Consider the following 16,015-nt stretch of genomic DNA (forward strand, 5'->3'; position numbering starts at 1 on the left):
AAAATATGTTAAGAGGCTTTGAAGGATTTGATTCATAGTCCCTGGAAAACTTTGTTAGCTGGCTCCAAAATCGGATTTTGGAACAGATTTTTTAAAAATAATAAGAAAAATATGAAATGAATTGTTGATGTTCCTCAGATTTCAACATAACCTGTTTCCCTTTGAAATAAAGAATGGGAAGTTTAAATTGTGGAAAATATTAAAAATGCAATTTTATGCAAATTACCTTGGCATTTCACAATGGCAAAATTTCTTAGCCATTATTGTCATCTTCACTTCAGTATTCATGAAAGGGAGTGCTGAGTGCTTTTCAGAATCCGTCAAGATTTAAGGAGAATTTTACCACTGCCAGGAGCCATGTATACCAGCTGTAAATGTTAAAAACTAGTTTTTGTATGTTGATATCTGTTTCATCTTTGAAGCAGCACTTGTTGTTTACCTTTAGATGTTTAAAGGTAGTTCTGAAATACTTCAGCTAATCCTTATTCTGTATCTGATTCTTTTTATCCTCTTTAACTTCCGTAGGAATGTGATTTAGCTTATAGGTTTTTTTTTTTAAATGTTACTACCATGAAACAGATTTTTATGTAATTCACCAATACATTTCTTTTTTAAAATTTTATTTATTTTATTTACAGTTTCATAGGCTCTGGGATTTCCCTTCTCCCTCTCCAAATTCCCACCCTCCCACAAATTTCCCCTAAATCATTTCAATTTCATTTCAATAGGGTAGTCATTCACAAATAGTCTTAAGTCCATCATTAAGTTATTTAAGTGTATCCTGACATTGTAGGTATGGACAATGGCAGAGAGTCCAGCATCCTATTGTAAAGGTATATTTGATCATTTTGTTGGAAGTACATCTTAGATTTGGATGTAGCGGTATATCCTGCATTGTATCTTCATATCTGGATGTGATAGTCTGTATTACAGTTACTATACATTCTATTAAATAAAAAGCCATGAAACAAAATCAACAACAGGAAGAAAAAAACGAAAGTTAACAACATTAAGTTAAATAACATGTCACTGAATGACCAATGTGTTGCTGAAAAAATGAAAGAGAACATCAAAACCCTTGAAACAGTGCTACCTATGAGTCAGTGAGGAAATTAATAAGAGAACAGCAAAATTTTAGAAAATGAAAACAAATATCAAAACCCCTGAGAAATAGCACAAGCAGTATTGAAAGGGCTGTCGATTTTGTTTTTTGCATGAAGGTTGCCTTATATCAGAGAGAACATGCGGTATTTCCCCTTTCAGGATTGACTTGTTTCACTGAGCATAATCCTCTCTAGTTGGGACCGTTTGGTTACAAGTGGTAGAATTATGTTATTTTTTAAAGGTTTATTTCTATTGGAAAGTCAAATATACACAGAGGAGCATAGACAGAGAGGTAGATCTTCTATAGCTGGCTCACTTCCAAAATCGCCACAATGGCCAGAGCTGAGCTGATACGGAGCCAGGAGCTTCTTCTGGGTCTTCCACATGGGCACAGTGTTCCAAGGCTTTGGACTATCCTAGACTGCTTTCCCACGCCACAAGCAGAAAGCTGGATGGAAAGTGGGGACTCTGGGACAGGAACTGGCACCCACATGAGATCCTACAAATGCAAGAGGAGGACTTTAGCCATTAAGCTACTGCAATGGGCCCAAAATTTCATTCATTTTAATGGATGAGTAGTATTCCATGGAATAGATGTACTAGTTTCTTTATTTACTCCTCTTTTGACAGGAATTTGGGTTGTTTCTATGCATTTGCTGTTGTAGATTGTGCTGCTGTAACTATAGGATTACAGATCCATTGCTCATATGCAGATTTCATTTCCTTTGGATATATTCCCAGAAGTGGGATGACTAGGTCATACTTACTAATATATTTCTTAGAACATGACATTTTTGCTTCCTTTCAAGCTGTCTCAATCTCCATTTTTCTTCCTTTCTGGTATCCGTACTCTTTGCAGTAGCATACTTTCAATTTACTTTCTAATAACAGACAAAATGCACCACTAGCCGATGAGCAAAATGTAGAAAGATCCTTGTTCTACAGGAACATAAATAAAGGCTAAAAGCCGTTTTGAAATCATAAGATATCCGTTTCAGTCTTAAACTTTTTGCATTCTGTATTAACTACCTCATATCAGGAAAACACATATTTTTATTTCTGGAACTGGGTTATCTCACTAAGCATAATGTTCCCTAGCTGTATCCATTTTATGGCAAAAGCCAGGATTTCCTCCTTTTTGTGGCTGAGTATATGCATCACATCTTCTTTATTCAGTCATCAGTTTGTGGACATCTGGGTTGAACCCACATCTTACCTGTTGTGAATTGAGGTGCTCTAAAAATGGGAACACAAATAATTGTTTCATGTGCTTATTTCATTTCCCTTGAGTAAATTCCAAGGAATAGGATAGTGAGTCAAATGAGAAATCACTTTGAGATTTCTGAGCATTCTCCATGCTGTCTTCAATAATGGCTGTGCCAGTTTGCATTGCTAGCATCATTGTATTAGAGTACCTTTTTCTGCCATGTACTCTCCACTATTTTTTGTTATTTATGTGCATAGTTATATGAAATTCTGATCCTTTACAGTGTAACTATGATCTTACCTATAGAAATGTCCAAACATTTGAAAAAGATGGTTGAGCTACAGAATTTTACAAAGTGTAATCTATTCTTGTTTGGTGATGTTCTTATTTTAACAGGTTTTAAAAGCAGATCTAGAAAAGAAAAAGCAAACTATGGACAAACTTTCTTCACTCAACCAAGATCTTATTTCAACACTGAAAAATAAGTCAGTGACCCAAAAAATGGAATCATGGCTGGAAAATTTTGCCCAGCGTTGGGATAACTTAGTCCAAAAACTTGAAAAGAGCACAACACAGGTTAGTGATACCAATTCCTATTATAAATTACCTTGGGGATTTTTAAAACCTGCATTACAACAACAGAGTGGCTATAACTCACCAAAAATGTCACCAAGATTAGTCATTGCCTAGCATTCAATTGGATGAAAGTGTGTCTTGAACATTATGATATTACAGAGTAGGAGGAAATGAATGGATGCGTTCTGAGAGTACTGCTGAACTCCAAAGCGCACTGTTTATGCAGCACAGATGATGAGACCATTCTGTGCAGTCGTGAATGTGGTTTATTTACATTAACATGGATGGTAGATGAAGAAACTAAGTTACATTTGTGTTAATGTAGTTTTATGTCACGTATTCTTGAAGTTTTAATAATTTCATGAAAGGAATATTTTGAATACAAAACTTTCCATCTGCTATCATTGTTGGGAGAATAGATAGCCATTCCAAAAATGCACATATGTAACTAGCATAGTACCATGTAACTTTGTATTATATGGGTTAAATGTTACTGAGTGAACAGAATTTACAACTCAGTGCACCACACTCACACCTCTGTCGAAGCAGTGACCACATTCAGCAAATTGTAGGTAAATATTGCCTCCATTGTGAGACAGGTGCAGAAGATTTGTTTCTGTGAGACTTGACATTTAATGAGCAGTATTTAGGAAATGTTTGTCAAGAGATAAAGAAATGAAACTGGAGTTACTAATTTTAGAAATACAATTTAAGGAAATGTGATCATCCAACATCTGATTTTCAGTTTATAGTTCAATCTTGCTTTTCAACATACATTAGAAAATTAAACTTTGAAGGAACCTGACTCTAAGTTGCAATCATTTTTATATTCATTTGTTATTAATTAAAACTTCACTTGTTGTTCATTACATATATTGTTGTAGTTCACGGATCAGTTAGTAATTTTAATGCCTTATTATGATTCCTCCTCCAACATGTGATCTACCCATGAATACTTGGCTGTATTGACACTCATATAACAAATAAATGAAGGTCTTACAAATTTGTTACTTTGGAACCAACAGTGGTATTATTCCAATATTTAGGTATTGAGTCCAAAGATTATTTCTACTATAAAATAGTTGGAAGGCTTGGCATTTTTTGATGAAGTTACATTCCTTATAGAGAGATGTTTGTGGAGATATTTATGTTCATCTTAGGTCATATTTTCTTTAACTTGCTTTATATTCAGTGACTCTGTAACTTGAGCCTGCATAATAATTATCTGAGGAGTCGATTAAATTCACATTCGTGGCCACTGGCTCAGAAAACCCTCATTCAGTAGGCCATGTGAAGGACCTGCGAGTGTGCATCTTTATTAAGCCTATGGCCTAGATAAGTTTCTTTTTTAAGGAACATTGAGTAAGAAAGGCAGTAACACATAAATGCCATTGTGCTTTTACTAGTTTTCCATAATGCTGACTAAATTTAGAAAATGGAGACTTTTCCAGAAATGCTGTATTTAGTATTCATTTCCCTCACAATAGTGAGGAAGGTTGTATTTCTCATGAAAATGTTACTGGTTTGATTGTTCTAATTGGGGAAAACATGAAGAGCCTTATCATTATCATCTAAAATTGATGATACCATCACTTTAACTATGTTTAAATTCCAACTATAAAGTCTTTAAAAAGCAATACAGTGTTCGCTTTGGTTCGTTATTTTTAAAAAATGATAACCCAATACAATAGCAACTGTATGTTCTGCTTGCTGACTGGAACATAATGGTAGAGAAACAAAGCCGTGGTTATGGGAGCATTTTCTGAAAACGAAGGTGCCTTTGGTGTAACTACTGTATTCGGTGATTGTGAAGGACTTTCTGTGGCCCTGTGCTTCTGTTCAGTTACCCACCTCTAGAAAAGTCTGGGGACAAGTAACTAGACGCTTGTTAAACATATGGATTCCCAAGATGTTTAGCTTGATGTGTTTAAAATTCACATCTCAATTTTCCACCATCCTCTCTCCATGAAATGTGCTGTCATAGAACCCTTCCAGATGTTTTCCAGAAATTTTTCAGTTACTAGCAGACTGAAATGGTGATACCAATTTACAAAAAATTAAAGGAGAGAAGACACACACTAAACATCAATACATTCTAAGTAAAACAGGTTATTTTGGTTTACATGTATCAAATTAGTTGTGAGGTCAGCTGTCTTCCACCCGACCATTGGCTTTGACGTGACCATCACCTGCACACAAGCTGAGGCTGTCTAAGCTGATGAGAAGGCAATCTAAAGAGATACAAAAGAAAAACTGCTTGTTGTCAAATGTAAGAAGGATAACATTTTTACATGTGTGGATACATATGAAGATAAGGGGGGGCAATTAAATATAGACCAGAATGACCGTTAAAAATCCAGGTTATCGCAAGTGTTTGCTTCAGGTTTTTTTTTTTTTTTTTTTTTTACTTTCTGAGATTTACACAGCTAAATTTCTTTGTAAATGTTATGACCCTGATGAATACAAATTTATATTGATTATAAGGTGTGATAGACATCGATTATAATTAATGCTATCACAGTAAGTGATTTGAAGTACTGTTTCCCCATGCAGTTGAAACCATGTACAATTTGCAAAAGCCATACTCTTCATATTCCATGTTATCTATTGGGATACTTAAGTATTAACTTAAGCGACTGATACTTAAAAATAAGAATTAAAACAAGTGAATTCAAACATTCTTGAATTAAAAATTTTTTTTACAATATAAATTGTCTTCTTTCTCATGAAGAAGAAGAAAGGAATTGATTCAGAACTCCTTGGTTCCTGAACATGATGTATCATGTTCATGCTGTGTACATCTGTAACTGCTGACACCCATGGATGTCCAGAAAAAGTGGTTAGAGAGATACAATATCACTTTTGTTGTACTATGAGTCTTAGAACTCCTGCAGGACACATGAATGATAAGAAACAAGGCTGGAGATGACAAGGCAGGGTTTTTCATTATACTCTAAATGCAAATACAGTGCTGCAGAAGTGCTACCAATAAAACATTTATTGCTTCATCTTTGCAGAGTTCATTTTTATTTTGAAAGAGCTTTATTTTTACTCTTTGTGAAATCTTATCTACATCCTGGGTATTCCCTTTCTCACGGCATAATTCTATATACCTATTGACACATGTGATGTAGCTATAGTTTGTTTGCTTCTCTTTTTTTGTCAGCAATTTTAATTAAAAATTCTCAGGCTTTTCATTCAACAACACTTTTCATTGGTTTCTGAAAGCTTCCCAAACCTAGTAAGCCTACTGCCAGTCCAAAAACAGCAACAAAAAATAGGAACAATAAAACCTAAGCAGTTTTGTACAGAATAAAATTAAATTGCCTTTTATTTTAGGTTTCCATCTTCTTTTAATTTGTTAATAAGCACCTTGAATTTTGGAGCATCTGTTGGTTACTTTATTAAAGGTTTCATCATAAAAATGTGAAAGCAACTACCCCTCAAATAACAGGAAAGTAACTGAATATTTTTGCCACTTCCAAGTAAAATTGGGATTTGAAAATGAGCCTTGTGTATCAGTGTGATTTCATGTTATAAATTTACTGTCTGAAACAACAAACTGTTGCAGGCACTGAAAATTTAATGGGTGGATACTGTTAACTTGGAATCTCTCATTTTAAAATCGAAAATATATATTTTGGCATGCTTCTATAGTGTGTCTAGCATGAAATGTCCACATTATGTTTTTCTTTGCTTGACATTTTCAGTGAAACTTTGCAAGCGCAAGGTAGTGTTTGGCTTAGCAGTTAAGATGCTGTTTAGGGCACCAGAATTGTATATTAGAATGCCCAGGTTGAAATCCCCACTCCAGTCTTGATTCTGTCTTTCTGTTTATATACACACAGAGGTGTCAGGTGAGGGATTAAGTGGTTGTATTCCTGCCACCTGTGTGGGAGACATTGATTGAATTTGGAGCTTTGGAGTCCTAGCCTGCATCCGGCCTTGTCATGACCTTTTCAGACCCTGGGTTAGTGACCCAGCAGATAAGAGATCTTTGTCTTCCTCTCCCTCTCTCTCACAAATCAATCCATCAAACACATTAGAGTAGTTAGTGAAGATATTACAAGTTTATCCACCCTCTTGACTTCAAATGCAGTTGGTAGGTAATTGTAAACTAAAGTTATTTTCTTGTTCAAAACGTACAAATTTCTGGACCTACTAACATTCCATTCATCATTCTTCTGTAGTTAGTATACTATAAAGATAAAATAATCAGTGTATATAAGCTATAATTATTATATAACAATGAAGTAACACATATTGGAAATTGGCTATTTTCCTAATGTAGCATAGATAATGTTTATTTCTGGAAACAAATTTTTTTGAAGAGGAACATCAGCTATATCTTAAAAATAACTGGGTTACTTTACAATTTTTATAGGTGCAGTTAATTCCTATGGTTGTTCAAATTCTAGGTTTAATATGAATTCAGAGCCAAGGTGCTTCTCTTCCTGCTGGCACAACTTAAACTAAACATAATTTGAAGTGAAGGGCAAAATGCATAAAACTTAAAGGGAAATTTTCTCAGAATGAACCTTCTTAATAATCATATAATGATGTCTTTTAAGATTTGACTCCAATTATTTTCATGATTCCAACATCAGTATCCGCTCAAGGGGTTTTATTGCCTTATCAGTAGAAAAACAGAGCAATAATGTTAAAATTTAGTTGTTAAGTTATTATCATGAACTATAGTACCAATGGTATGCCATACTTTACTATGGGAATTTATTTGTAAATGAATGAGATAAAGTATTTTATAATCTTGTGATTAATCACCTATTCTCCCAAGGTTCAATCTGTAAATCTTTCCTGGTGCTTAAGGACCTAAATCCTTGTCATTGCATGTCCATGCCTGGGGTTACCATGCCCGTGGAGGTAGCTTTCAGCTACTATCAGTAAAGGTGATGCTGTGATTCTGCAGCATGCTTTAAACCGTTCAAAGTGCAGTCTCACAAAGCGATTATAATTGTGCATCAAACAACATAATAAAGAACTTTGTGCCATACTTATCAACCTTTTATATATATATATATATATATATATATATATATATAATGATACAGTTCCATAGGCCCTGGCATTTCCCATCCCCCTTCCCAAATTCCCCTCCTATCCCCATTGATTTCCCCTCCAGTGATTACAATTGATGATCCTTCATGAACAGTCATCAGTCCATCATTCCGTTATTGAAGTGTTTCCCAACATTGTAGGCATGGACAATGTTGGAGAGTCCAGCATCCTACTGTTACGATATTTTCAGTTGTTTCACTGGGAGTCCATCTTTGGTCTGGATGCAGAGATGCACACAGCACTATGTCTCCACATCGGGACATATCAGTCTCTGCTATACTTCTATTATACATCCCCTTAAATACAGAGCCAGTGAACACAGTCCACAACAGGGAGAAAAAGTAAATTTTCATCAACATGAAATTAACGAGCATGCTGCAAAATTACCAATACGTCGCTAGAGTGATGAAAATCCAAAAACCACCTTGTAGAAACTGATGATACTGCATGACCCGTGTGGTGCTGAAGAAATCACAATAAAACAGAATATCATTACTCATGAGATGTAGCAAAAACAGTGTTGAAAGGGACATTTACAATCTCAGTTGTTTACAAGCAATCAAACTTCCTTATGGGTGATCAATTATCAAATTACAGGAACTTATTTAAAAAGATACAAGTAACTAGGATGTCATGACCCATGTAAAAAGCAAAAAGTTGGAACCATTTCTCTTCTCTGATTTTAACTGATTGTTCCCTGGTGATGCTCAGTGCTAATGTGGCTGAGGGTTGCTTTGCTCCTCTTGTTAGGGAACGGCCCTTGCTTGTTTCAATTTGCGGTTCCGGTATCAAATCTAATTTTTGGTGTGAATTTCACCTTTTTGAACTTCCTAGTTATTTGTATCTTTTTCATACATGCTTAAGTTAGATTTATTTCACTTACTTTGCACAGATTTCTTTGTAGTATTAGCTAAAGTATTTGTTGAACTAACACTTGTACACATGAAGATTACAGCACATCATTGTGTCAATTTTCAGTCTTATGAATTTGGGTATGGTCATGCAAATGAAATGATACACTCCCCATCAATGGGGAAAAATGTAGCTTCTCACCAATGTCCGCTCTTGAGAGGGAGCAGATGAAATGTCAGGAACTTGTGCCCCTGTTGCCCATGTGGGAGACCACATTGTGTTGTAGGCTCCGTGATGTGTCTTGCCTGTGTCCTGACTCTTGTGGGCACTTGGTGATTGAATCATCAGATGGAAGATCCATTTCTATAACTTTGAAACAAAAATTAAAGAAAAGAATGCTGAGCAATTGTAAGACCAAATGAGCATAGTCACTAAGTTGGATGGAGACAGGCATTTGGCTTTGCAGTTAAATCACACATGAGCGGTTCATATCCCATACCAGGGGCTCCAAATCAACTTCAAAGCTCAGGGTCCTGGGAGACAGAAACTGAAATATTTGCTGTTTGTTGTTTACCGCCCATATGTTCATGACAGCTTAGGCTAGGGCAGGCTTCAGCGAGACACTAGGGGATTAACCTCATGCCTCTCTGGTGGTTGTCAGACTCAACTACTGACACATCATGTGCTTCCTCCAAGGGGGTTCCAGCTCACAGCTTTGATTTTTCTTCTCTCCAAATAAAGAAGGAATGACCGAAAAAAAAAAAAAAAACCCACAAACGGAGCTCATACTGGGCTTCCAAGTGTTACAAGTGCACAATTCCTGCAGTTGCCAGGGGACAGTGCTCAGAAGAAACCTTTGCATTGCTTCAAACTATTCATTTTCTTGAAATCCATATTTTGAAGGTTTACTTACTTGTCTTGGTAAGGCATATTTACAGAGTGAAGAAGAGACGCAAAGATCTTCGTTTACCACTGTCTCAGTCCCCAGTTGGCCAGCTGAGCTCTGTTCTCCCATCTCCCCCCTTTCCTCTTCCTTCTCACCCTTCCTTTTGAAGAAAAGAATCTTATTGTAAAAACCACATTTTGGACAATATTACTTCATAATAGAAAAGGAGCAAAATGAATATGGAAATACATAGTGTACAATTGCAATTTTCTGTGTTTTCTTTGCGCAAAACCCACCACTGTTTATATTTTACATTGTTCACTCTGCACAGGGCTGCCAGCATTTTTCAATGACATTAAATCTTTGCAGTATGTACAGTACCGTATCACATGCATTTACTGTGATGTAAACTATCACCTCCTGACATCAGCTTGTATTCAGTATTTTACTTTTATAAATGACCCTGTGAGCAGGGATAAATGTTATACTAAGCCTTTGGCAGCAAAATACCTTTAAATGTTAAGATGCTGGCAAAGAAAAATCTGTAACATTTCGAGTTTGTACTGTTTGCTTGATTACTATGTATTCAGCACACGTTGCTCCCTTGCCTGGTCATGATTTTTCATGTGGCATCCACCTTTGTTTCATAATTATTATGATTGTAACCTCACCCGCTATGTGGCATGTTTCCGAAAGAAGAGAACTTGCTTTGCCTCTCAATTGCAACATTGTAACTCAGCTGTTGAAGAAGTGAAAGCGGTGGTACCTTGCTTTCAATGAAGATGGTGTCCAGACGGGAAATACTGGCTTTGGAGCATAAACCAGACGAATTCTCCTTTTTTTCAAAGATTTATTTATTTTTTATTGGTAAGGCAGATTTATAGAGGAGCAGAGACAGAAAGATCTTCCAGCCACTGGTTTACTTTTCAAGCGGCCACAATGGCCAGAGGCGACCGATCTCAAGCCAGGAGTTTCTTCCGGATCTCCCACGTGGGTGTGGGGTTTCAAGGCTTTGGGCCATTCTCCACTGCTTTGCCAGGCTCAGGCACAGAGCTGGAAGGCAAGTGGGGCTGCCGGGATACAAACTGGTGCCCATATGGGATCCTGGCACATGCAAGGCTAGGACTTTAGGCACTAGGCTAACCTCATTCGGCCCAAACCAGATGAATTCTAATAAATAAACGGCATTACAGAGTTTGAGAATGAGGCTGATGAAAGATTTTGTCTGGTAGAAGACAGTAGTGTGGGTTGGTTGGTGGGTTCCAAAAATCTTTAGTTGGAGGAAGTTCAAAATAAAGAAGTCTTCTTGGTTCTAAGATTTTTGTCAGTGTGTAAGGCTGCTGCCGTATCACAGGGAGGGGTCGTGTGCTCCTGGGAGTGTGGACCCCGCCTTGTGCAGATTTAATCATGGTTGTGACATGCACGTGTTAATGAGCAGTAAGTCAGAGCCATGAAAAAGTTTGGTATGTGGCTGTTTGTACTCTGATTATTTCGAATGAATTTGGAAAGCAATTATTAATTGGTTGTTTATAACACGTTCTTCACTATCTTTACAAGTCAGCACGTGGTTGTTTTCTAGTTCTTTATCCCAAATGAAAGAGTCGCAATTGTCCATTACAGTGAAGTAGCCGTTATACTGTCAAAAAATTACAAGCCCGCATCTTGCTGTTTTGTTAAAAATGCTTCTTTTTCTCTTACATGGTTTGCTATATCCTTAATTGCAATGTCATAGTATATCTTGTTGTCATTTCACTTTACCACCCATGGGCACATCTACCAAATTTTATCATGACTGTCAATACAAAATGTTACTAACGTTACAGAAATAAATTTCTCTGCCAGATACTCATTTGTGATACTGTTCGACAAGATTAGTAAAAAATTGCAACAAAAATAGCTTTAAATTTTCAGAATCTTGGCCTTCTGTTGCCTGCACATTTTAAAAAATACTTGTATAAAATGGGGAAATCTCAGATATGTCATTTTTCCAGTTTCAAAAGCATACAAGTACTTTTGCCCACCCTCTCTGCATCCCTTGCTCCTGCCTTCCTTTCTACTGTTTTATTTTTCTTCTAACATTTACAGTAACACATCTTCACTTTACCTTATAGTACCAAACTTAACTTTCCACTAAATGCAGAATTCAGTAGGCAGTAGGCAGAAAAGCCACTGACCCTCGAGAGTATAGACAAGAGCTATAAACAGTAATCAAATCTCAAAATGTCAATTTCACTCATTCACATTTCATTTTCTTTTTGTACTCTGTGTATTAGCTACCACAAAACCGAATACATATGGTATCTGTCTTTTGAGGACTAGCTTATTTCACCAACGACTGATGTTATTCATTCGTATCCATTTTGTTACCTTCAGTTAAAATCAGTTATGTTCTGAACCTGAAAAATAATATTTTCTAGCCATGTTTATATGCAAAAGATATTTGATGAGGCTTTTAAATATCACATCAGACTTCAAAATATTGAGACCTTAAAAGCTACCTTTTTTTATTACAGATAAACTTGGTTATGTAAAGCTCATTTCATGTTGGGTACAATTACGCTTGAGTTCGTATTTTAAGCATTTTAAAAATACCTTTGTTTTCATCTTGACATAACATGTCAATGGACTATATAATGAAAATTGATAATGAATGATTTTAAATAATGAATCTGTAACAGTCTTAAGACGAAACCTATACTAGGAACACATAGAAACTCATTATGTCATGGTGTCCTGACCATAACAAAACTCCCTCAGTTCTTTGCATATGTGAAGATGTGGTTTGTACAAAGGATAACATAGTAGAAATATGTATGCCAACGCATCAGTGTGTACATTAGAAATGGTAGCAAAGGGTTTCATTCTTTTACTGCCGATGCCCAAATTAGATGCTGAAAAAAGTACCCAGGGTTTTCCCCATGCTTCCCATTGAATTGCTCAGTCATCTTTTATGCATCCTGGAGATTACTCCAAATTCTTTCCATATGTCTTGGCAAGTTCAGCAAAATCACTGTAACTCACCTTTACCCCAGCTGCAGATCCCTCGCCCAATACATAAAATCAAAGCCAATGAAGGCTTTCTGTTATTGTTGTTCTTGGAAACAGATCCTTCAGAACAATCTCATTACTAGAAGAATAAGCATAAGCATAGAAAGAGGTAACTTTAATAACAGGAGTGTTCTGAACTTGGGCAAGGAGGTTTACATTCACGGGATTCTTCTTCTGGAATAGCTGGAATTAGAAACCACCTGAAGTCCTAACACTGACGAACTGAGCTTTGTCCTCAGTGTGGAGTAGATAGTGCCATTGAGTCTCTAGTGATGAATTTGGAATCTGAAGAATTTGGACATGTTCATTAAAATAAGTTAAGCCACAATAATTTGGTTTTAAGTATTTGAAGAATATTCAACATGAAGATGTTTATTGAATAATTTGTTAAGCTTTCATTGTAATTTTAAGAGGCATTCACTTATTTGATTAAAATAGCAACTATAGAATTCAAAGAATTCTAAAATGTATAGAATAGTCCATTATCAATCAAAAATAGCATCTATGAGCTGTCAATGATGTCTTCAATGTGCCAGGCAGTGAGATTTTGGCTTGGATATTTTGATGAAATTTGTATTTACATTGTGAGCACTTTAAACAGCGTGCCTATTTAAAAACAGAATGATACCCAGTGTTTTTTTTTTTCCTGCACCTGGTTTGTTTCCTAAAGTTTGACCAGTAAGTTGAAGAGATACTAAGTTTTCTTTTGGTTTTAAAATTACTGTCCCACAGTATTTCAGTCAGTGCAACAGAAATCAGATAACAATTTGATTTGGGTTCGATGTGGTGGTATTTTGATCTGAAGGTCAATCTACCAACAAGCAGAAATAGTTTCTCATTATTTTCCTTTGCCATTCGAAGCAATCTTTGCTGCAGCCTTTCGAGCATTGTATGACCTCTGATTCAATGCTTCTCACAGATTTCACAGGCTGTCACCACCACTCAGCCATCACTAACACAGACAACTGTAATGGAAACAGTAACTATGGTGACCACAAGGGAACAAATCCTGGTAAAGCATGCTCAAGAGGAGCTTCCACCACCACCTCCCCAAAAGAAGAGGCAGATTGTCGTGGATTCTGAAATCAGGAAAAGGTGAGCGAATCTTATGCATGGGGTTTCAACAAATGAAGATTCATGATGAATCAGAAACACACATATACACCTGGTTTGCAGGTACTGCTTTTACTTCAACAATATTTTCCCGAGCTCTGGTGTGCTGTAATGTTAATTTAGTGAGAGAAATTATGAAGAAAGTTTAAGAAAGAAACAATGAATACTTAGTGACTTCCTCAATTGAAAGAACCTACAGGTAATAAACTGCCACAGATATGTTTTAATCCTCAAAGTTTCTCCCTACAGCAGACTAACTTGTACAGTCCCTAGTTTTGCATTATATGCCTTTCTTCCAGTAATGGAAAGTACGTTTTCATGAAAAAGATATACCAATAATAGACAAGATCTCTTGTGCTAGTTTATGAGAACATAATGTCTCAATCTGCACACCCTAAATCAAGAGTAATTGCAGAACAGATCTCTTCTCTGATATTTATAAATTCTTATATTGGAAGTGTTAGAATTTTTAACTTTCCTTTTGTGGAAATTCTCAAGTAGACATTGCAGATAAGTCAGGTATAATGTAAATCAGTGGATGCATTAAAATGATTGCCATAAAATTTCATAAATGCACACCTAGCTTGAAAATCATGAAGATACAATTTCCCTTTTATTCCAGTTATTATAATTCTCAGCTTAAGGAATAACATTAAAATCTGCCTTATGTTTCTAAGCAGCATATGTTTAGTAATGCGTGGAGCACACTTGACATTAGAATTTTCGTATGCCAGTGTACAGAAGTATGGGAAGAACACATACCTAAAAATACTGTGTCAGATGTTCTAAGCAAAGAAAAAACTAGCAAAGCAAAAACTAGCAAAGCTATTGAAACACATTATTTGGTAAATTTAAGTACTTTTCTGTTAGTTTGTGACTTATGACACTCTGTGATAATTGCAACATAAATTACTCTGCTTTTTCTTACTGGTCATTTTTGCTTGATTGAACAAAATTTCTAGGAGTCACCAACTATGACCTACAGACCACATCCAGTTCACTGCCACACTTTATGAAGCTCAAGAGCTAAGAATTGTTTTTACCTTTGTAAGTGACGAAAAATAATCAAAATGAGATGAGGTTGCAACTTAAAATTTTACAAAATTCAAATTCCATTGTTTATTAGCAACATTTAAGTGGAATGCAGCCACATTCAGTCAATTACATACCATCTATTGTTACTTTAGCATTGCAACAGCAGGGTCTGAAGAGTTGGAACAGAATTGTATTATGAGCCCAGTGCAATGGCTAAGTGGCTAAATCCTTATCTTGCAAACACCAGAGATCCCATATGGGCACTGGCTCATGGCCCTGCTTCTGAACTTCATATCCAGCTCCCTGCTTGTGGCCTGGGAAAGCAATTGAGGGTGGCCCAGACCCTTGGGACCCTGTGCCTGCATGGGAGACACAAAAGAAGCTCCTGACTGCTGTCTTCAGATCAACTCAGCTCTGATGTTGTGGCCACTTGGGGCATGAACCAGCAGATGGAAGATCTTTATATATCTCTTTATTTCTCTCAATCTGCCTTTCAAAAAAGAAAAGGGGGGGGGGAATTTTGTGGTTCACAGGCCTGAAATATCTATTATCTTGCCCATCACTAGTTAAACGATTCTTAAACTCAGAATCATTTGTAAGTGACAAGTGAAATTTTCACCAATATTGGTGTCAAAAAATGGGTAAAGTTCTTAATGACTTTATTTTTATTACACCTAATTGCATATATGTTTGTTTATTTAATGGCCCTTGAATATTTAGCTACATATAATAGTTAGGAGATATATAGATGTACGGTTGCTTTGTTCCAAGGCAACAATCCTCAAGCGAATATGCTAGTATACTAATAGGGAAATCAAATTGCCTAATAATTTTACTTTCTTCAGAACTTGTCTAACAGAGAAACCATCAAAAAAACATGTTTTATTTCAGTATCTACCTTGAAAACTGTATTCCTGGCTCCACTTTTAGAGAACATATCCAGTGAGAAAAGAACTTTCCCATACGCTTCTGTTTTCTGCCAGAATAGGTAGTAGTGGAGTACTTTTGTCTCCTAGACTCTGCTTGTAGCATATGTTCTCAGCAGTTTTTATAAGTACCTAGAATGAGCTGTCCAATTGGGAACATAAAGAAAGATTACTTAAATAAAAGCTAACACT

The 16,015-nt window shown here is 36.1% G+C and overlaps 1 protein-coding gene across 5 annotated transcripts in view; it reads left to right on the forward strand.

The window, feature by feature from the left end:
• DMD (dystrophin) overlaps positions 1–16,015 on the forward strand; it is a 1,951,117-nt gene that overhangs the window by 587,742 nt on the left and 1,347,360 nt on the right. For all 5 annotated transcript variants that reach the window (XM_058659083.1, XM_058659078.1, XM_058659079.1 and 2 more), the window contains 2 exons: positions 2,708–2,887; positions 13,669–13,844. In XM_058659083.1, coding sequence (XP_058515066.1) covers positions 2,708–2,887; positions 13,669–13,844 — 356 coding nt within the window. The remainder of the gene's footprint in view (positions 1–2,707; positions 2,888–13,668; positions 13,845–16,015) is intronic.

This window comes from Ochotona princeps, chromosome X (genome assembly GCF_030435755.1).
Source record: "Ochotona princeps isolate mOchPri1 chromosome X, mOchPri1.hap1, whole genome shotgun sequence".
Classification (NCBI taxonomy): Eukaryota; Metazoa; Chordata; class Mammalia; order Lagomorpha; family Ochotonidae; genus Ochotona; species Ochotona princeps.